At 33.3% G+C, this 24,175-nt stretch overlaps 1 protein-coding gene across 1 annotated transcript; it reads right to left on the reverse strand.

Annotated features, from left to right (window-relative positions):
- Window positions 1-19,860: 19,860 nt before the first annotated feature.
- LOC100816250 (protein trichome birefringence-like 3) lies at window positions 19,861-23,311 on the reverse strand. The gene is made up of 6 exons (XM_003522018.4): window positions 23,114-23,311; window positions 22,649-22,892; window positions 21,939-22,107; window positions 21,292-21,491; window positions 20,410-20,568; window positions 19,861-20,250 (listed from the first exon to the last, which is right to left on the reverse strand). The coding sequence occupies exons 1-6, from the start codon at window positions 23,265-23,267 to the stop codon at window positions 19,920-19,922; spliced, it is 1,257 nt and encodes a 418-aa protein (XP_003522066.2). The 5' UTR covers window positions 23,268-23,311; the 3' UTR covers window positions 19,861-19,919.
- Between the last annotated feature and the right edge of the window lie 864 nt (window positions 23,312-24,175).

The following is a 24,175-nucleotide window of genomic DNA, read 5'->3' on the forward strand; positions in this document are numbered from 1 at the left end:
ACCTGTTGGCACATTGTGACTCTATTTTTTTATTGCCTAGAAAATACTATAATCACAACATAGCGAATTCTAGACATATTCGATCCAATTGGTAATAGGCTGCCAACACACTTAAAAGCAAACCTTCTTTTGTTTTTGATAATAACCTCTCATGAGTCAACTCCCAACTCTTCCATGATTTATGTTGGACACTTATCTGCTTTGCTGTGATTTGTTTAAGACCATTAAGTTGAAATTGATTTGGTTTTGTCCAGAAGTTACTTCATACAACAAATGATTTTTTTTTTATGATTCTGAAAGGTCTGTAACACATGTTTTACAACACAAGCTAAAATGTACAGGCTACAAATAATTGGAAAATATTGCTTTTTTTTATTTTTGTGGAATTGACAAAGTTAAGTTTAAAGGCATGCTTTGTTGGCCTAAAATGTTCAGTATTCTTCTCAACATTCCACTTTAACAACATTCCATTTACCAGGATCAACATTTTTAATTTGAGCAACAATCTTATGAGCCTATGTAAATATCAAAAACTGTCATATCAGATGGAAATTATTTGACAATGATCACATTTTGAACATACCAAAGATGTTGATTCATCATTATAATTTTTTGTAGCCTGGGCTGCATCGTTCCTACTTCTGCCAAAACCTTGATATCTTAGGTCCTCCCTTTGCTTTTTAATCCATTCAATTAAAACCGCAGGTGGAGCCGACTGTGCAATAATCATCTTAGCATTTTCAATTGATGATCTTTATCCAACTGTCTTTGCACCTAACTGGTAATACCAATGGGTTTAATTATCATTAATAAGTCTCAGTTTTGACACAATTACATCATGATAACACTGAATTTTTGACATACCTCTTGTGCCACAGTTAAGAACTCCTTGGCATGAAACATCGTTAGCACTTGCTTGTCATGACATATTTGATGCACCATATATCCATTAGGATAATTAACAATATCTTGAAGACATCTTCCTTCAACACTTTCTCTTTCTATTAAAAATAGTATATGTTTGCTAATAAGCGAAATCACCTGTGGTGGATACACTTTTGGATTAGGATCCTGAAAAAGTCAAAAAAGTAGGTTATACAACATTGGTTAAAGTATTGAAGCAATCAGAGGTCTATGAAAAATCTATAAGTACCTCAGTTGACAAAATAAGATTTTGGCAGTCCTCATTGAGTAAGTTTGCTACATCAGCATTTGGTAATTTAAACCATGCAGTTTCAGAATTATAAACTTGAGCTATTAATGAGTAGTTGCAATGCCATAATAAACTTATTTTTTAATTCACTATCATAGGAATGATTTGTGTGCAGAACAAAATGTATGAATTACGTATGTTTACCTGGGAATTAGTGGAACACTGACTTCAGTTTGGTAATGTCTTGTGTCATTATATTCTACCAATTGATGATCATTTTCAAACTCCCACCAAGGTGTATTATCCATGGATCCAACGATTTTGGCCCAAACTGCACACAAATCATCCTTCACAGTGAAAATATCATATGTAAATATTAGTGAAGACCATATTAACAACTTCAACAATCCAACTAAACGGTTGTATATGAAGGATTAAAAACACTGACCTATCCAAATAATTGCAGATCTATAATCCTTTTATAGGCATTAAGAATTAGGAATTTGAAATAAACGTCTTTTTGAATTGGTCCAAGATTAATCACATACACTTTTTCAGGCCTGACTTTGTTATGGCACACGTAATATTAATCTTAAATGAATGCATATTTGACCAATGACAAAAGCAATATACATTTTGCCAAAATTGCAACTATAGTAGGAACACATTACATGAATGTATATACCTTATTCCAGAATTAGACATGGTTGGCAAGTTTGGATTCAATATTATGTTAGTGACATTAGCCACCATTTCAATATACATTTACCTTGTTTCATTGATATGTTTTTAGTTAATATATTTACAAATGTATGTTGTATCATCTAGCGAGAACGACATTCAACATTAAAATTAATGCCTATCATGAGTCAACGCACCACATACTTGCAATCTGCTATGTTGAATTACCAAAAAAGGAGCAGGAATATTGCTATCTCTCACTAAGTTTATTATAACTTTGACATATTCATCACAGAAAACACACTCAATAGTATACCTGCACAATAATACAAAATTGAATATTAGACACTGTGTAGTATACAAAACGTAATTTGAAAAAAAAGTGAATCATACTCTCCGTTAGTGACGTTAACAAATATTCTTTGAATAGTGGTGCCATTTTTTACAAAGTTTTGCACTAAAGATATTGCTAAAATCCACCTAGCTATGTCTTCATTACATAAAATATCCAACAAATTAAATCACAAACTTGCTCATAACATTATAACTAAATCCTATTAGAATAAGACAACTACTATACCTATGCAATATGCAGGAATTTCAAAAAGGTTCAGTAATGGCTTCTAATGGAACTGGTTTCAGGCAAAGAATCTTGTTATTTCAAGCTTATATTCATGATTTGTCAAGCTTAATTTAGCACCATTCCTTAGTTTACTAACATTATGCAAAATATAGAGCTTTCCTTCTTCCATATTTAAACTCAGGAGATTCCAAACATCTTCTCTTATAGATGTTTCAATTTGATCACCCTTATTCCATATGAAAATAAAACTTGGTTTAAGACACAAACAGTTTTCCATAAGTATCAAACAAATAAGATATAAACATAATAACTTCATATCTGACTATCAAACAAAATCATTTCAAACCTCCCAATTGCACTTTCATTAACGTTGTCAATTGTTTTCCATAACATACTGACTTGAGCCTTCATAGCCTAATAGGTAATAGAAGAAGTAATAGCCTTCACTAGGATTAACATGTATCCTGAAATTGCCATCACCTTAGGACAACGATATCACGAATACATGTGTGTTGGATTTGTAATGAAATAAACTACTATTACTGGCAGTGTATGAGCAAAGCACCTCTGCTAGGCCTTCACTGCTCTGTGCTTTTTGAATTTGAATTTCTTTCGGCCAAACGCTATGTAATGCCGAGAGTATTAACCTGTCATTTCATGTGCACAAAAATTAGTAGGCTCTACTATTAGCAACTATGTGCAATTTACACCCATCTCGCTAAAATATCTTTGTATGCAACTATGTAGTGCACAAATCAATAACTTTGACTGCAATGTGACTTAAACCATAACGTATATCATTGTTACTGCACAATTCTTGTTTGTTGTAAATAAAAGGAACAACATCTATGTGACAGTCAACCAATAGCTCAAATATTAACATATCAATTACCAACTCAAATACATTTGGTTTGGTTACATTATTATATTCATGTATGTACCATGAACAAACACATTTTGACTATGTTATATGTCAAGAGACTGCCTAAAAATTACTGAATTTATAGCACTATTTTAATTAATAATCCGAACACAGGTGACAACCTTATAATAATACCAAATTGTGTTATATTTTAATGATTCCGTAACGTGTGCAATACATGTTTTAGAATAATGGATAAAATGTAGTGGGTGAATTAACACTAAATATACTTATAACACTAATGACTTTTATTTTTAATTGATCATAACACAACTCTGGTGTATGAGGAAGACACCTCTGTTGTATTAGAAAGTGGTATACAGGAGGAGAAATACATAAGCTCACGTCCAATATGAAACATTTCATAGTCAAGAAAACATAATTTATATCTTAATTTAAGCATGCTACATAGAGCATAAGTGTTAACATATTACAACACCCAAAATAGAGCAGTTTTGGTGAACCATCACCCCTAATATTGACATATTACAACACACATAGGGCAACATTTAACAACCCAAAAAATAAGCAAGCTTCAAAATCTTTTTATCCAACTATGTTTTACTCAGACTTGATATGCTTGGATAGTCTGGAACAGGATAACTAAATTCTCTCTTTGTAGGAGTTACTGACTTAGATGATTCATGATCAAAATCTCCACTGGCTAATAAGGATTGTTGTTGTGGCAGTATATAAATACAACAAATGTGTTGGACAAGTGGCCTCAAATATCTTAAGAAGGGGGGGGGGGGTTGAATTAAGATATTACAAACTATTTCTCAATTAAAATTCTACTTTGATTTTAACGTAAGTTCCAAGTTCCCTTAAAGATGAAATTCTAAATAATGATTCAAATTAAACAATCTGAGTATAAATGTAAAACAACAATAAATAAAAGAGTTTAAGGGAAGAGAAAGTGCAAACTCAGATTTATACTGGTTCGGCCACACCCTTGTGCCTATGTCCAGTCCCCAAGCAACCCGCTTGAGAGTTCCACTATCTTGTAAATTCCTTTTACAAGTTTTGAACCACACAAGGACAACCCTTCCTTTGTGTTCAAATTTCTTTACAACAAGAGACCCTCGACCTCTTAATTCCTTTTTGAGAATTAAAGTGAAGAGAAGAAGAAATCTCTCTTGAAAGAGATAGATTGAACAATTTGAGCACTCAGATAATTCCTTATTGAATTGCAAGTGTATTGGCCAAGGAATTTTTAAGAAGATAAGATGATTTTTCTTTTTGAAAGGATAAAACCTTTTTGTTCTGAAAAACTCTAAGCAAATTCGTATTCCAAGTCACATATAAATAGACCTTTGATGACCATGTAAAAACCATTTGAAAAGTTGTGACTCTTGGAAATAATTTTCTGAAAATCTCCTCTGGTAATCGATTATAAGACTTGTGTAATCGATTACAGGCTTTAAAATTTGAATCATAATGTTTAGTAACTACTGGTAATCGATTACCATCCATGTGTAATCGATTACACAGTGTAAAGTTTAAATTCAAATTTGTAATGGCTGTTGTAAATCATTTTTTGCCACTGGTAATCGATTACATCCTCTGGTAATCGATTACCAGAGAGTAAATCTCTTGAAAAAAAACTTTTTAACTTAAATTTCTTGGCCAAACCTTTTGCTATTTCAATTTGGAATTCCCTTCCTAAAATACTAGACATCTTCTTGATGTTGTATCTTGTATTCTCGGATTGTTCTCTTGAATTCAACTTGAGAAGCGCATTTCCATAAGACATCAAATCATCACGATCATATGGCATCATCAAAACATCAAAGGCAAAGTCTTTGCTTCTACAATCTCCCCCTTTTTGATAATGACAATTTAATTCCTGAAATCAAGATACAAGCAATGTATATGCATGATATATTGCGTTCACTCATTTCATACTCCCCCTATATTTTGGAATTGATGATCACTTGATTTCTAAGCTTCTATACCACCTTATTTCTCTCCCCCTTTGGCAACATCAAAAAGCCAAAGTGCATGGCAATCAACACAAGATAATATAATAAAGTGGACATAATCAATCATAAGTCACAACCAAACATAAGCCAAGCATAAATAAGTCATAACCAAACATAATCGAAGCATTCAGAAGTGAAATATAATCCAAACAGTCATGATTTAAAACCACATAGAATCCAAGCATAAAAGACTAAAGTCCAAATACCGAAGAATAATTTAAAGTTTAGAAAATGATAATGCAAAGAGCATAGCCAAATACACGGCTTATAAGAAAAGATAATAATAATCTAAACACTAAGAGGGTGGTGGTGGTGGTGGAAGATCGAAGCTCTGACGAATATAACTCACATCCTCTTCAAGCTGCGTGAGACGGATATCCATTCCTACTAAGCGACCATCCAAAGAATCAAATCGTTCACCAACATAAGTGCGAAGACCCCGTAACTCTGAAAGAACTTCAGTCATAAGGGCTGAATCATCTCACTGAGGAGCAGGAGAAGGAGTACGCTCGTCTTGTGGAGGGAGTGCATCTTTCTTCAGCCATTGACCATTACGATCCTTACGGTAACCAAATGAAGTGATTGCACCAGCACCTATAGCAAAGGAACGCTTGACTTGAACAAAAGGTTCATCATCAAGAGGAATTTGAAAATGATGGAGAAAGAGGGTGACCAATTGAGGATATGGAAGAGGTGCATTGACCCGTAATGCCTTATGCATTCGGTACCGAACCAAGTGAGCCCAGTCGATCTGACGACCGGTAAGGAAAGCCCATATCAAAATCAAGTCCTCCTCAGAGGCTTGAGCCAAATTTGAAGACCGGGGAAGCAAAATTCTAACAATAATATAATGCATGATGCGATTATCAAAGGTCAATGATCCGACCAGCAATCTACCGGTCATTTCAGTCTGGTCATTACAAACCATACGACGAGCATCATGACTAGAATAATCGAATTTCTAGTCATCAACAATGGTGCCCTCAAAAGGTGCACCTTGACTGGGTAATTTTGTCAATGAAAAGAACAAAGATTGATCAATGATCATAGAAATAGCATGCACCTCAGAAGAAATAATACCATCCTGAATTTTTAAATTGCTGTAAAAGACTTTAACAAGTTCAGGATAGTAAGGCAATTTTAAAGACATAAAATCAATCAATCCAGAGTTTTGAAACACTTGATAACAGTCAAATGTCTCATCATTAAAGAAATCTGTGTCTAGGTACTTAGGATCTAGAATGATCCTAGAAAAAAATTGAGAAATGTAACGTAGAAATCTTTGATGTTCGGAGGTCGAATGTGAACCCAAAAGTTATTCATTTAATTCATGGACTGCATTAAAATTGCAGGCTTTGTGGTTAGGCCTAAAACGACCATACTAACCCGTATACTTAGGCCTAATTAAAACTGAAAATTTAACCATGAAATTCAATAATTCAATGCATGTTAAATTTAAATAAAAAAAATTGTTTATGGTAAATTCAGGAAGAGAATACTAATAGTCATATCTTTCCTGATTAGCTTTTAAGAAAATCTTATGAAAATTATTTGTTTGACATGATAAATTTATATTTTTCTTTTACTAAAAAAATATTTTTTTTATCTATACAACAACAACAACAACAACAACGCCTTATCCCACTAGGTGGGGTCGGCTACATGGATCAACTTCTGCCATAATGTTCTATCAAGTACCATACTTCTATCCAAATCATTAAGTTCAAGATCCTTTTTGATAACCTCTCTTATAGTCTTTTTGGGTCTTCCTCTGCCTCGAATTGTTTGTCTTCTCTCCATCTGGTCTACTCTCCTCACTACAGAGTCTACCGGTCTTCTCTCTACATGCCCAAACCACCTAAGTCTATTTTCCACCATCTTCTCTACAATAGGCGCTACTCCAACCCTCTCTCTAATAGCTTCGTTTCTAATTTTATCCTGTTGAGTCTTACCACACATCCACCGCAACATCCTCATCTCCGCTACACCTACTTTATTCTCATGTTGGCTCTTGACCGCCCAACATTCTGTTCCGTACAAAATCGCCGGTCTTACCGCAGTCCGATAAAACTTTCCCTTTAGCTTGATCGGTACCTTTGCATCACATAACACCCCCGATGCTTTTCTCCATTTCATCCATCCTGCTTGAATGCGATGATTCACATCCCCTTCAATTTCTCCATCATCCTGTATTACAGACCCAAGATATTTAAACCGTGTGACTTGAGGGATAATATGGTCTCCTATTTTCACCTCTGAGTTAGACACCCTCCTTCTTTTGTTGAACTTACATTCCATATACTCCGATTTGCTTCTGCTTAGGCGAAAGCCATGTGTTTCTAGAGCTCGTCTCCAAGTTTCCAACCTCTCATTCAACTCCTCCCTCGACTCTCCAAGGAGGACTATGTCATCTGCAAAAAGCATGCATCTCGGCGCTATCTCTTGGATTTGTTCCGTGAGGACATCCAGGATTAAGGTAAAAAGGTAGGGGCTAAGGGTTGACCCTTGATGCAAACCAATTGTGATGGGAAAATCATCTGACTCTCCACCCTGTGTCCTAACACTAGTCGATACCCTATCATACATATCTTGGATAGCTCGAATATATGCAATCCTAACCCTTTTCTTCTCTAGAGCTTTCCACAAAATCTCTCTAGGCACTCTATCATACGCTTTCTCCAAGTCAATAAAAATCAAGTGCAAGTCTTGTTGGTCCATGCGATATTGCTCTATCACCCGCCGTAATAAATAAATCGCTTCCATGGTCGACCTTCCCGGCATGAAACCAAATTGATTCTCAGTAACTTGAGTCTCCTTTCTTAATCTCCGTTCGATCACTCTTTCCCATAATTTCATGGTATGACTCATGAGCTTGATTCCCCTATAATTTGCACAATTTTGTATATCCCCCTTGTTCTTATAGATTGGCACTAACGTGCTTCTCCTCCATTCCTCCGGCATGCGTTTTGACCTTATAATTTCATTAAAGAGTTTGGTGAACCACTCAAGACCTCTATCTCCAAGAGTTTTCCACACTTCAATAGGTATGTTGTCTGGCCCCACCGCCTTACCGTTACTCATTCTTTTCAACGCTTCCTTTACTTCCTGTTTCTGAATCCGACGATAGTACTTATAGTTCCGGTCCTCTTCTCTTGTGTCTAGACTGCTAGAGTCATATCCATATCCATCATTAAATAAGTTGTGGAAATACGTCTTCCACCTTTCCTTGATATCTTTTTCATGTACTAAGACTTTGCCTTCTTCATCCTTAACACACTTTACTTGATCCAAATCTCTAGTCTTCCTCTCTCTACCCTTAGCAAGCCTATATATAGATCTTTCTCCGTCCCTGGTTCCTAGAGCTTGGTATAGTCCGTCAAAAGCTTGGACTCTTACCTCACTCACCGCCTTTTTGGTTTCATTTCTAGCTATCTTATACTTATCCCAAGTTTCAGAATTTCTACACCTAGACCACTCCTTGAAACACTCCTTTTTTACTCTAACTTTGCTCTGAACACTTTCATTCCACCACCACGATTTTTTTTATCTATAGGAATCAAATAAAAGTATTAGATAATTTACAACAATTCACACATTTTGCTAACCAATTAAGCTAGACTCTCTTTATAATTTATATCCTTTTGTTTTGCTTTTGTTTCTATTTTTTTTCTTTCAAAAAATACCTCTAATATTACTCCATCTGCTCCTTTAATTATATAAGGAACAAATAATTTATTCATCAAGACTCTCTTTATAATTTATATCCTTTTGATTTGCTTTTGTTTCTATTTTTTTTCTTTCAAAAAATACCTCTAATATTCCTCCATCTGCTCCTTTAATTATATAAGAAATAAATAATCTATTCATCAAGACTAATAAAAATAGATAACCTAGAGCACCATTGCTTAACAAATTTATACCATAAATAACATATTTTTCAAGCAAAGTAGGACTGTAAAATTAAGTTAAGCACTCATTTTAGCGATCCTAACATTGGAATGAATTTTCACATAAAGTGCTTAAAGTTACATGGAATTGAAATACTCACAAATTTAAAATAACTAACTCATCTAATCAATTATGCATTGTAGATACCCTTGGTTAATTTAAATCTTATTCCAAAAAATACTCATAGAAAGTAGTAATAATATTTAAGAATACTACACACAAAGCAAGGGATGATGATTCCCACCAATGGATGTGCTTGTATTATTAATAAGTTAATAAATATACCTACTTACGTGGAGAATGAATGAGCATCTTTCTCAATCAACTGAGAGTTTAAATGAAATTTAACAATAATACATCTTAAAATATATCAATATTTTTTATAATTAAGTTCAAAATAATAAATTTATTTGTTTGTTATAAAAAAAAAGACTAGAGAAATATGATTATTTCCTACTCTTACCATGTCAAATGCTACTCAGTTTGTGAGAATGAATATTTCAAGAAAAAAATTTAAAATCCTACTGTATGTCTTTTCCAAGGGGTCAATATAAAGATCATATGTAAAACAATATCACTCTCTCGTGATGTTGTCCTCCTTGCTGTTGCTTCAGATTGAAATATAAGTTTTAAAAAAATAATTAATGTGTGATTGACTAAAATATAAATAAATTTTAAGGTTTAAATATATTTTTGGTTTATTTAAGTTAATTTTTTTTATTTCTACAAATTTATTTTTCTAATTTTTGTTTTTGTAAATTGATGAATTTTCAATTTTCGTCCTAAGTTTTTTTTTTTTTTAGTTTTTATAAGTTTTTTTTCCAATTCTATTCCCTTTAAGATTCAAATTCTTTTATTTATAGTCTACACAAGTTTATGTTTACATGAATCAAAATTAGAAAAATACAAACTTATAGGGATTAAAATTAAAAAAAAAACTTACATTAACCAAAAACATGGACCAAAAACATTTTAAAGCCAATTTTTAACTAATTTTTGCTAATTTAAAGATACCATATCCAAAATACTCTTCATTAACTAGAGTTTTATTTCCAACAACCTTATCTCTTTTTGTGTTATGCAATTAGATGTAAATGATGTTTTAGTAAATGAATTGGGTTTGCTTTTAAGAATACCAAAATTAAATGATGTTATATAATCTTATTAATGGGTGTGAATTATTTTTATTTCTTATATTTCAGTATGAGGAAGTATAAAATCAAATTAATTTTCAGTAATGCAACTCGTCTTAATCTCCATTGAATTACCTTTTTCCATAATTCATAATGTTACTTATGAGTTTTATCTACCTATCACCTATTATGTAATTTTATATATCTTCATTTTTCTTATAAGACAACTATTCTTCCACTCGTTCGGTATTGTTTTTGGTCTGAAAAATTGTTTTAGACTACATAATCTGGTTTCATTTTTCTAAACTAACTAATATAATTACTACTTAGATACTTCTACGATTCACTGAATATATTATTTGAACTTTAATATTTTTTTATCAATAATAAATTTTTAATTTTTAAGTTTACTTCTTAATAAATTTTTATTTTACATTCTTTATTACAACAACAATTTTATTATTTGTCTTTAATATTTTATTTTAGTCTTTGATAAATTAATAAATTTTATATTTATTTCAAAATAAATTAATAAATTTTATATTTACTAGATAAATTAATAAATTTTATTTTAATTTCGACTAATAACAAATAATTTATTTATGAGAAAACAAACACAAAATTCCCTGATTTAAAATAATTAGAAAATATTAATAATAAAAAATAAAATTTTTATTTTATCAAACACTCTACACAAAACAATTTTCTTTTTAGAAATCAAAGAAAAAAATAAAATATTTATTAAGAATAAAAACTCATTTATTTAAGCCTATTATTTGATTCATTTGTCATACTCTTTTACTACTTCTTTAAGTTCAACCTCGAACTTTTTTATAACAGGTGTAATTTTGGTCTTTATCCTTTATGCTTAACCTATCCAAATGCAAAATCGTGTCATTTGGGGTTTCATTCCATGAACCAATTCATGTTGGCCAGACGAGATTTCTCACCTTAGTCCCTTCGCAAGAAAATCCTTCATCCATACCAAATTTGAGGCTATATGGTTAATCATGCAATTTTTTGAGTTTGCTGAAACACAGTTTCATGCAGCATCCTATATCTCTTAAGCAATACCCTATAGTAATTCCCCTCAATTAATTTTAATAATTATGTGGCCTCCACGTGAAGTTAACATAAACCCAACCTTGCAACATTCAGCATCCATATGACAGTGTAAAAAGCACCAAAGCCTCCATGTGTAGCTGGATTAATTTAAAGATCATACAAACGAAAAACGACCTTGAATTATTAGTTTAAAAAATTAATATATTGAAACCTTAATTCAAAATTATAATGAGAAAACACATTATACTGTAAACAATACTTCCTTGAACTTACTTATTCATTCACATGAATTGTAGAATATCAAAATACCGTTGCGTTCATCCCCAATTAAAATACTACTAGCATTTTATGACAACAAACATCCTAACAAAGACTATACAGAAAATCAATTCCTTATAATTTTAATTAGAAAAGTCAAAAGCAAAAAAACACCCAGTCACCCACAATTCAGAAATCAAGAATACTCGTTTCAAAATTCAAAGGCTGGAATCAAAGCAAATCTTAAAAAGTAAAAAAATTAATATAAGAAAAAACATGAAATTAGAATTTCAAAGCCTTGAGTAAATTCATGAAAAGGCATATTAAATATTTATACCCATAAGGCTATAACTCACAAATGTAAAAAAAAAAAAAAAAAAAAAAAAACCTCAAATCTAAATCAATAATAAAATGAATGAAGCCTCAGTGTCTTAGTGTTTGGAAGTTAATCCTTCCATTCATCTCAATATCATTACAAGCCTACGAAAGACATCATTGGCAGTGGCAACAATTTCCCGAAACAGGAAAGGAGTTGAAATACGATAAAACGATTCATTGAAAAACAAAAATTCACAATTTTTCACCTTTTTATGAAAATCAATTAGAGAACACGTCGAAAATAATTAAATTCACTAAAACAGAAGAGAAACTAAAACATCAAAAGTCAACAAATTGGGAACGAACGAAAACTATACCGAGAGCGGAAAGAGGAACGAACGAGAACAAAGGATGATCGCAAGCTTCGACGGAAGTGAAGTGAAGTGAATTGCGGGCGTTAAGGTTCTTTATATATAGGGGAATCGAAATGTAAAACGAGGGTTTCTGTTCAGTGGTAAAATCGTAATTTAAGAGTGTAGAGGCCCAAAGGTTGAATGTCAATGAGCTAGGTTGTTTGCTTTCAGACCCAATAGAAATTCAAAGGCCCATTGTTGTTGTCATCAATGATATTATTAAAACTTTTCAACCACGCCACATGTTTTTTAAATTTATTTATTTATTTTATTCAATTACTCAATTTATTTTTCATTCTTTTATTGTGTTTTTTTTTTCTTTGAAAATTTGCACAATGAATGAAATTCAATGCTAGTTGTTCAAATAACATGATAGAAGTGGAAAAAATGGAAACAATGAAAAAATATTTGAAAACTAATCCTTTTAAAGAGTAGAGATTATTAAAGTAAGTTTTTCTTTAATAATAATATTTTATACCCAACTGGAAATTAAATTTTAATTAGCATGTTGACTTTGTTAGTGAAACACAATTTCTCTTTAAATATAATAGTTACAAAAAGTCTTAATTATCATTAGTGTAACTTTGTTTATGGTTCTTCATAGTCAATCTCAAACCCGAGTTAAGGAGGAGGATTGTGCTAGGTCTTTGTTAGCCAACATAAAACTCGTCATTAAATCAAACATTGATTATTTATGATAGATTTTTTGCTAATTCAAGGTCGTTACTCCATAAGTAATGCATTGTATCTTTCGGATATGGTGTCAAATGAGCAAGGGCTACTGCTTTGGAGCCCTACATTGTTGTACTGGACATCTTTTTGCTAATGCTAGGTCGTTACTAAGATGTAATGCACAGTATCACTTAGATATAATGTGAAATGAGCAAGGGTTGTTGCATTGGTGCCTCAGATGTAGTGTTAAATGAGTGAAGGCCCTCACATTTTTTTGAACGAATGCGTGAGTAAAGAAGCTAGTCCAAAAGTGTTTGATCAAATTTGCTACTTGAAATATTGGTACTTTGACCGGTAAGTCTATACGGGGGTGGCATACACCATGATTCAGGGAATGATTAATATTATGTGCCTATAAGAGACTAAATGGGTTGGAGAAAAAAGTAAAAAATATAGATACTATAGATTTTAAGCTTTGAAACATGGGAAAAGTTAAAGGAAATAATAGAGAGGGTATTATGGTAGGTATAATTAGAAACAAATTGTGGTGGATGTAAAAAGATGTGGAGACAAAATCTTAACAATAAAATTGATGGTGACACAATAGATTATCCATATCATCGGTGCTTAGGAAGAGTTGGAGGTGCTGATTTAAGGCATTCCACTAGAGGAAAAGGTTTTCTTAGGCGGGGATCTAAATGGACATGTTGGTAGTCAGAGAAAAGACAATTTACAGGCGTGCATGGTGGTTGATTTTGGAGATTTAAACGAGGAAGGACAAACTATTATTATTTCTCTATAACCTATAATGTTAAGATTATGACCACTTATTTCGAGAAGAGGAAATTAAAGAACATCTTATAATTTATAAAAGTGGAAGCTCAAGGTCAGAAATTGATTTCTTTTTTGTTAGAAGTGCTAATAAAAGAGTATGTAAGAATTGCAAGGTGATTCTAGGAGAGAGTTTAACTACACAACATAAGGTTTTGATTCTTGATGCTCAGTTCAAAAAACATAAACAAAAATGCAAACACGTTATAAATCTAAGGATTAAGTGCTGACAATTGAATGAAGATAAACTTTTATCTTTTAAGCATAAATTATTCAAAGGTAATTGGAAATTACAAGACAGTGAGAAAAATGTTAACTATTTTCTAAATAAAAGAAAAGAAAATAACCATTTCTAATTATTGGGAGGAGAAAACAAAAGATGGGGACATGTGCTTCATAAGGGAGTTTTAAAATGCCTATTTGTTACTACTTAACAATAAGAATTTATGAAAAACAAATAAGAGAAACTTAAGTATAATTTTTAGTTTTTTAAGTATTATTCTCAACAGCAACAAGTTAGTTAGCTAGTTTGGTAGATTAGTTAAGCTTTCTATTGTAACTAACTATCAAGCTTCCTTGACAAGCTTCTCATCCACTTGTATATATAAACGATTGCTACCATTCAATAAAGCTTGAGTTGCTGTTTTGATCATCTTAAACATTTCGTTGCACGTTTATTTCTCTTGCATGGCTGCATGTATCTTCGATATGATATCAGAGCTCTCCTGATGAAGAGCTTTGTTGCGCACTCACTTCCTTTCCATTCTTCTCTCAACTTCAATCATTCATCATGAATGAAACAACACTCAGCAACACAGAAAGTTACCTGTACCTGCATCCGAGTGAGAATCCAGCCATTGCTCTCGTTTCTCCGGCCTTAGGATTCAACCAATTATCATTCATGGAGCAGGTCCATGATCACAGCGTTGAGCGCCAAGAACAAAGTGAAATTTGTAGATGGAAGCGCACCTGAACCATTGAAAACTGACAGAACGTATGGAGCATGGTGTCGATGTAACAACATGGTAGTATCTTGGATCGTTCACTCAGTAGCTACTTCTATCAAGCAAAGCATCCTATGGATGGATGAAGAGGAAGAAATCTGGCGTGATTTGAAGTCGCGATACTTGCAGGGAGATCTCTTGCAAATTTCTGATCTCCAACAGGAAGCATCGACGATGAAGCAAGGCGTACTCTCCGTTACGGAGTATTTTACCAGATTGCGTATAATTTGGGAAGAAATAAAAAATTTCAGGCCAGATCCAATTTGCTCCTACAGTATTAGATGCTCTTGTTCCGCTCTCACCATTATCGCACAACGTAAGCTTGAAGATCGAGCAATGCAGTTTTTGCGTGGACTGAACGAGCAATATGCCAATATTCGATCTCATGTGCTTCTTATGGATCCAATACCTGCAATATCAAAGATCTTTTCATATGTAGCGCAACAGGAACGCCAATTGCTAGGTAATGTTTCTTCGAATCCCAATCTCGAATCCAGAGATATTTCTATCAATGCTGTAAAGGTTGTTTGCGATTTTTGCGGACGAGTTGGCCATATGGAAAACGTTTGCTATAAGAAGCATGGGATGCCTTCCAATTATGATGGAAAGAACAAAAGTAATAATATGAGATATGGAAAAATATGCACTCATTGCAGTAAGAACGGACACACCATTGATGTTTGTTACAGGAAACATGGCTTTCCACCGGGATGCAAGACTTACAATGGAAGAACAACCGCAAATAACGTAGTGGCAGTGGATAGTAAAGCCACAGATGATCAAACTCAGCATCATGAGTCCCAAGATATCGTTCGTTTTTGTCCCGAGCAATACGAAGCACTACTTGCCTTAATCCAACAGCCATCTTCTGGAAACACAACTCCTAGCCAATCATAGATCAAACAGGTTGCCTCCATCTCCTCATGCTCCACTGATACGACTCCAAACTCAGGTATTCCTCCATCTCTCATAACTCAAACATCTACCTCCTGGATATTAGATTCAGGAGCTACAGATCATGTGACATGCTCACTGAACAATCTCCACTCCTACAGTCGTATCAGTACCATCATGGTGAAGCTTCCAAATGGTCATCATGTCTACGCCACTCATTCGGGAGTGGTGTATCTTTCCACGTCCATAACTTTGCTTGATGTTCTTTATATACCTTCATTCACATTCAACCTTATCTCTATCTCCAAGCTTGTGTCCTCCACCAACTGCACACTAATCTTTTCTTCTACATCTTGTATCTTGCAGGATACGAACAAACAAGTGAAGATTGGTACAGTTGAAGTGAGACACGACCTTTACCAACTCACACCAGATCACATAATCTCCCAAGCCATATGTCCACTATTGTTCATCCTAAGTGTAATATCATTCCTATAGACCTTTGGCATTTTCGAATGGGTTATCCATCATCTGAAAGATTACAATGCATGCAATCTTATTATCCTTTTTTACAAAATAACAAAAAATTTACATGTAACACATGACATTATGCAAAGCACAAAAAGCTGTCATTTACTTCTAGCAATTCGCATGCATCCCACAGCTTCGACTTGTTGCATATAGACATATGGGGGCCATGTTCGAAACCTTCCATGCATGGTCATCGATATTTTTTAACAATTGTTGATGATTACTCACGCTTTACATGGATTCATCTCATGCATACAAAAGCTGAAACTCGCCAGATTATCATGAACTTTATTGCATCCATTGAAACCCAATTCAATAGCAAAGTGAAAATCATAAGAAGTGACAATGGGCCTGAATTTCTCATGCATAACTTTTATGCTTTAAAAGGAATCATTCATCAGACTTCATGTGTCGAAACTCCTGAACAAAATGGCATTGTAGAACACATACACCAACATCTTTTCAATGTGACACTCGCTCTTCTTTTTCAAGCAAGCTTACCACCCAGTTTTTGGTGATATGCTTTGCCTCATGCCGCACACTTAATTAACTGCATTCCTACTCCATTTTTGCATAACATCTCGCCCTATGAAAAACTCTATGGAAGTCCATGTGATATATCTAACCTTTGAGTATTTGGTTGCTTGTGTTATACTAACACTCTTAAAGCACATCGACAAAAGCTTGATCCCAAAGCCCATCGATGCATCTTCATTGGATTTAAATCACATACTAAGGGATATCTAGTTTATGATCTTCATTCGCATAGCATTACTTCTTCACGAAACATCATATTTTATGAAGATCACTTCCCATCTTTTCATGAAACACAACATTCGAACCTCACTCCCACAGTTCCAGCTCCGGGATCATTTTCCAGCAACCACCTCGACCCACCCGTTGAAACCACACCACCACATCCCATAATTCAGGATTCTTCTAGTTACGATCCACCAGCTAACACTTCTTCCCTACAGTTATGCCGTTCCACACGAACAAAGCATGCCCCGACATACCTTCAGGACTACCATCGTGATCTCAGTTCACTCACTGCCAACACCTCTACTACTGTTTGGTATCCTCTAAACTCAGTCTTATCTTATTCTCGTCTTTCACCCTCACATCGACATTTTGTCATGTCTATCTCATCAACTACCGAACCTACTTCCTATGCTGAAGCTTCCCATCATGACTGTTGGATTAAGGTGATGCAGGTTGAGTTACAAGCTCTACAACTGAACAATACTTGGACTCTTACTACTCTTCCTCCTCATAAAACTGCCATTGGTTGTCGTTGGGTATATAAAATCAAACACCATGCTGATGGGTCTGTAGAAAGGTACAAAGCTCGTTTGGTTGAAAAGGGTTATACACAAATGGAAGGTTTGGATTATCTTGATACCTTTTCTCCAGTCGCAAAGCTCACCACCGTTCGACTTCTACTAGCATTGGCTGCTCTTCATCAATGACATTTACGACAACTTGATGTGAATAACGCTTTTCTTCACGGTGAGCTTACTGAAGAGGTTTACATGCAAGTTCCCCCGGGACTTTCAGTCGAAAATCCTCACCTCGTATGTCGTCTTCAACACTCTCTATACGGGCTCAAGCAAGCTAGTCGTCAGTGGTTCACCCGACTATCAAGCTTCCTTATTTCTCATGATTTTCGACAATCTCACTCCGATCACTCCCTTTTTCTACGATTCAATGGTAACGTCACTACAGTTCTTTTAGTTTACGTTGATGATATCATTTTGACAGGTAACAGGATCACTGAAGTTTGGAGTATCACTGCACTCCTTGATCAAACATTCAAGATAAAGGACCTCGGCAACTTGAAGTTTTTCCTTGGACTTGAAATTGCTCGATCTTCTCATGGCATTCACCTATGTCAACGAAAATACACTCTTGACATTCTCTGACCCAGGCATGCTTGGTTCTCGTCCAAATTCAACCCCTATGGATTACTCCACACGGTTACAAGCTTTATCGGGAACTCCTCTATCAGCAGATTCTTCCTCTTCGTATCCAAGGCTGGTTGATTGACTCATTTACATCACAAATACACGTCCCGACATTGCCTATGTTGTTCAGCAACTTAGTCAGTACATGGCTAACCCTACCAACACTCACCATTAGGTTGTTTTTCGTGTGTTACGCTATCTTAAGGGCAAACCAGGTTCGAGTCTCTTCTTCGCTGCTCATGGAACTCCTCAACTTCAAGCTTTCAGTGACTCGGACTGGGCAGGGTGTCGTGGCTCCTGACGATCCATCATTGGCTTCTCCGTTTACTTCGATTCATCCCTAATATCTTGGCAATCGAAGAAGCAATCGACAGTATCCCGCAGTTCTTCAGAAGCTGAGTATCGGGCTTTAGCATCCACCACTTGCGAGCTACAATGGCTCACATATGTTCTTCAAGATTTTCGTGTTCCTTTCATTCAACCAGCTACTCTTTATTGTGATAATCAATTCGCCATTCAAATCGCGTCAAATCCTGTATTCCACGAGCGTACTAAACATTTTGAAATTGATTGCCAAATTGTTCGACACAAGGTCAACTCCGGTCTAATCAAGCTCCTTCCCATTTCTTCCTCCAAGCAACTTGCTGACATTTTCACCAAAGCCTTGTCTCCAGCTGTTTTCCAAGGTCTTTGTTCCAAGCTGGGAATGATGAACATCCATTCCCAACTTGCGGAGGGCTCTCAACAGCAACAAGTTAGTTAGCTAGTTTGGTAGATTAGTTAAGCTTTCTGTTGTAACTAATTATCAAGCTTCCTTGACAAGCTTCTCATCCACTTGTATATATAAACGATTGCTACCATTCAATAAAGCTTGAGTTGCTGTTTTGATCATCTTAAACATTTCGTTGTAGGTTTATTTCTCTTGCATGGCTGCATGTATCTTTGATAATTATTGATCTATTAAAATTAGAGTTTTATCTTAATAATTAACGTTGAGTTTGAATATCAGTTTTTATTATATGAATTATCAAAATACAATTACAATTGCAATAAAGAATATCACTAAAAAAAACTAAAATTGAATTATTGAACAAATAAACAAAGGCCATTAATTTCATATCAGACAATGCGGTGCCTCTCTTTTCCTTGATTCTGTGCATAGGCATTTATTGTTCACATATATATTTATATCACACAAATGCCACTGAATGATGAAGGCACATGCCACACCAATCCACTTAGCTTTCCATACTACACATGTTCATATGTCACGAGAACACAAGGATTGAAAGAGAAAAAAGTTATATGTAAAATATACAATAGTTTTATACTATCATCTTCATCTAATCATAATTGAGGTTGACTTTTTATAATAATTAAAACAATAATTTATAATAAAATAACAGTATAAAACAATGCATCACATTAAACTCAAATTAGAATGTTTTAATTTTTATAATAATTAAAACAATAATTTATAATAAAATAACAATATAAAGCAATGCATCACATTAAACTCAAATTAGAATGTATGGGTGTATATAACATATACTTCCACTTATATTTGTTACAACATTGTCAAAAATATTTGATTCCAAGTATCTGGAACTCCAGGCAAACACCAATGAATGCAATCTGCATTTCTTGGATTGGCCTTTTCCTCCTCAGTCAATAGCTTTCCCCCAGTTTCAGTGTAAACAGAGGAATGTGCATCAATCCTATACTCTGAGATTTGTGTTATGTTGATAAATGTCACTGGAACTTTCATTTTCTTCACCACTTTTTCCACCACGCTCATCATGCCCTTGTTAGAGCCACTTCCCCAATGATTCTTTTTCCCTATTGGCTTTGTCTCGTTGAAACATTTGATACCATCTTTGTTGCCCCAGTCTAAGCTTCTGAAAACATGACACAATATTGATTTGGAATTTTTTAGAATTAATTAATTAATCATAACCATGTTTTTCAGTTTTAGTGTTTGAAATATTGCGTTAAGATACAATTGACTTGGAGGTTAAAACTTGAAGAAAGCTGAAGCTTAAAGTTTAGAGAGAGACCTTGTGTGTGTTGGGGACATAGTTGTGAAGAAGACGCTGGTTTTGTTTGGATTAATAGTTGAGTCAACCCAATTGGCCCATGTCCTTAAACCTAAGTTGTAAGCAATTTGTGCGTCTAATTCTTCATACCCTTCTTCTCCATTGGCAAATGAACCCCATCTGCAATTAAGCTATACATTAGACAACAAAATTTTCCTTTTATTTAAAGAATAAATAATATATATATATATATAGTTTAACAAATAATTTGAAATTTTTTACACCGTCTAACTACTAAGAAATTGTTATGTATGATTTTTTATTAGTTGATACTGTAAAAACAGTTTATTGTTAAAAATTAAACTATTATTTAAATTGATTATTTGGTTTTTATACCCGAAAGAAATATATTTTTTAGGTTATTATGATATTAGTGTGAAATATCTATTAATTTTACTAATGACTAATATTTGTAGTTGAACTCGATTGAATATTTTTAATGCCATCTTTTCTTCAAATCATGTTTTTTATTTATTTATAAGATTCAAATTCAAGAATTTATTTATGAGAATCAACCAATAAAGTCAAATACTATTTGAACTAACGATTTATTTATAGAAAAAAACACATTTAAAACTAAGTTTTGTATCAAAGAAAACCTATATTTTAGTCTGTATAAGAATATATGAAGCCATAATGACTAATTTTAAAATAAATGTGACTAAATAATTAATTTAACCTTTTGTTTTTGTTAAAGATCAAAAGCATAATGACTGAGTTTTGATGAATGAAAATGATCGTGAACAAAAGAGATGAATATGACAAAGACAATGATGGTCCTTTACATAGTTTATTTTAGGTGACATGTGATAGCTATCTAGGTTCAAATTGAAGAGGACTTACAGTGCTTTAACCTTAATGTCACTCATCCACCATACATAGGTATTGAAAACAAGAATATCCACTCCCGTCCAGTTCTTGGCACGATCCATGATGGCATCAACTTTTACTATTTGCTTCTTGGGATCCCTTATGGTAAAAAACTCAGTGTTGGACTCCACAAGCATTGGGGCCCAATAGAATTCTATGGTAGCATTATATTCCTATATCAAGCACAGACAGGATATAGAAAAAAAAAAAATTCAAATTCAAATTCAAAAATTATATATCATTTTAAAAAACATATAAACATATTTAAAAATACACAAGACATCATGAACAAAAAATACCAGTTTTTTATTCACAAACATTGTTAAATATGTACTTTTGCAAACGATTGACCAAGTTAAGAAATGTGTTTAACATTTAATTCACAAAAGTTAATTTTTTAAGTAATTTACTTAAGAATATCAAATATTATTTACTATTGCGACTAGGGCACTTGTTAGTCACATCATTAATTCATTAAGATATCATTGATAATAAGGTCGATTTTGAAGGTATTCAAAGTAACTGTTCCTTTAAATCAGAATCAGAGCAGCATGTGCTTAAACTATTAATGCTTAATGTGCATGTCTCACCCTGGCCCCATCTATTCATTAGATCAATACCTTGGCTTTGAAGACTGAATGAGTCCCTCGTTTCATAGATTTCTGCTTTTCAGGTATGATCCATTCAACCATACACACAAAAGATTCCCATTGGCTTTTTTGCAGTGAATCCCCTACGAATAGCAGCCTCTTTCCTTGAAGCTTTTCAAGAGCTAGCTTTGGATTAAACCTAGAAAATGTTGTCATTTTATAATTTGGGTTATGTCAGGTTAATAAACATTTCAATGACCAAAAAACCAACTACATAGACTTGTGCAGTTTAAAGGTTAGTCAGTTAGTGTAATAAAATCAATAATTTATTTCATTTTTTTTTTATAGAACAATATCAGTTGTTAATCATTAGTTTTTGTGTTAATAGGGATTCGAATCTGTAACATCTATTTTCTTTTATCACTAAGTCAACATTATAACGTCTAACTTGTTTTATATGTATATACACTTTATTTTAACATAAGTTTTTTACATGTCAACTAATTGAAAATCACTCTAAATATGTACCTCAAAAAAACTATTATAAAAGTCAACGATTTTCAATTATATAATAATTTATGATTAAATGATAAATCTCCTGTTATATATGATCATGCATCATCATGATTAGCTATGAATGTAATTTAGAAGAGGAAAATTCAAAATGCAGAAGATAAAAAAGACTAGCTCTGCAATCATAAAAATATATAGGCATGTTAATTAGAAAGTTTGAGACCTACTTGGGCAAGGTGCAATCTTCTGGCTGCCATTCCCAATAACGGTAGTCAGAATCTACCCTCCCATTGTTGACACAAGAATAAGGTCTACTTATGTATGGACAAGTTTTGTCTGAATACAAAGGCTTTATTGAACTGTTAAACACCCATTTTCCATTTGTAAAATCGCACTCCTCAGGGTCATAAACGAATCCATCATGAAACCATAGTGAATCATTAGGAACCACCTCTTGTATCTTGTTATCATCTTTTGGACAATCACAACAAAGCATGAGACATCATTAATGCATTAGAGTCAAACACTCAGTTTGGTAAACACAAGAGGTAAATAGTTACACCAAAAGAAACACTAAGTTTGTGAAATAAAAATTTAATTTTCATTTTACAATTATACCAAAGTTTTGGTGTGCAAAGGATAAATAGTTACACCAAAAGAAACAACATTGCACAGAATAGATGAGGACTTACTGGATTTAGGCTTGGTACTATTTGTAGGACATGGTTTGAAATTGAAAATGGAACCGGAAGAAAGGAACTTGAAACTCTCTGCATACAAGATAATAATGAATATAAGAACACAGATTTTGATGATAGGAAACTTTCCACTGGGAGGCTTCATCATTATTCCTGAAGTGATTCTGATGATGGGGATGAGAGAATTCAAGCTTAAATGTTGCAAGAAGAAGTGCTTTAATTGATGCAGAGGACATACCTTAGAGGAAATTGTTCATAGTCTTTTGAGTATGAGTGAAGTTGAATCATAGAGGCATTGGCTAAATAAAAAAACACTTAAGCTGAAGTATACTGGAGGTAAATAAATGACTTGAAGAGTGAAAAATCTTGTGCTTTTCATCGTTTGTGTCTGTAACCGGAAGATATGCATTTGTTCAGTTTCTGTGAATTATATGTTATTGGAAGGCTTGTTATCTCTCGCTATCCTCTAATCTCTGGCTCCATATGATATTTGCTAAATAAAAGTGCATAATAGAGAAGTTATATTTTTACATTAATTTTCTGATGTTGAGTAGTTTTAATTACTATAATATTTTGATATGAGAAACTTTGAAAATTATACTTATGAGAAATTATTATATGGTATTAGATTACTATAGTCTAAATCGATATCCTTATACATATATATAATTGAGTTTCTTTTAACTATTGTCATTAGGATTTTTGGTTTTCTAGTAAAATCTAGAGATATATTTAAATTTTTTGATCTTTTGAACAGATTACAAGATTGATTTTTTATCCCAGGTTTAATCATACTTAAAGATTTTGTCTCTACCTAAATTATAGATTTTGTATTGCATATTTAAGTTTAACTAACTCCTTCTTTGTTAATTGGAAATTCTAAATATGTATCACGTGAAAATAGTACTAAAAAATAGACTATGTAACAAATTATCCAACATTTTGCCAATCACCTGTGGATTTTTCCAATGTGATTTTCAAGGTAAAAAGAAAATAAAGAATAAAAGTGTGTTTTTTTTTTTTTTTACCAAACCTGATTTTGCTTACAAGCCCACC

Source organism: Glycine max, chromosome 3, assembly GCF_000004515.6.
Source record: "Glycine max cultivar Williams 82 chromosome 3, Glycine_max_v4.0, whole genome shotgun sequence".
NCBI lineage: Eukaryota > Viridiplantae > Streptophyta > Magnoliopsida > Fabales > Fabaceae > Glycine > Glycine max.

Bases quoted from the DNA above. Each gene is read 5' to 3' on its own strand.
- LOC100816250 (XM_003522018.4), bottom strand. From the start codon at position 23,267: ATGATGAAGCCTCCCAGTGGAAAGTTTCCTATCATCAAAATCTGTGTT. The intron at 22,108-22,648 runs GTAGGTCTCAAA...AACATTTTCTAG, and splicing joins GAAGATTGCACCTTGCCCAA to GTTTAATCCAAAGCTAGCTC. The intron at 20,569-21,291 runs GTAAGTCCTCTT...GCTTAATTGCAG, and splicing joins GACATTAAGGTTAAAGCACT to ATGGGGTTCATTTGCCAATG.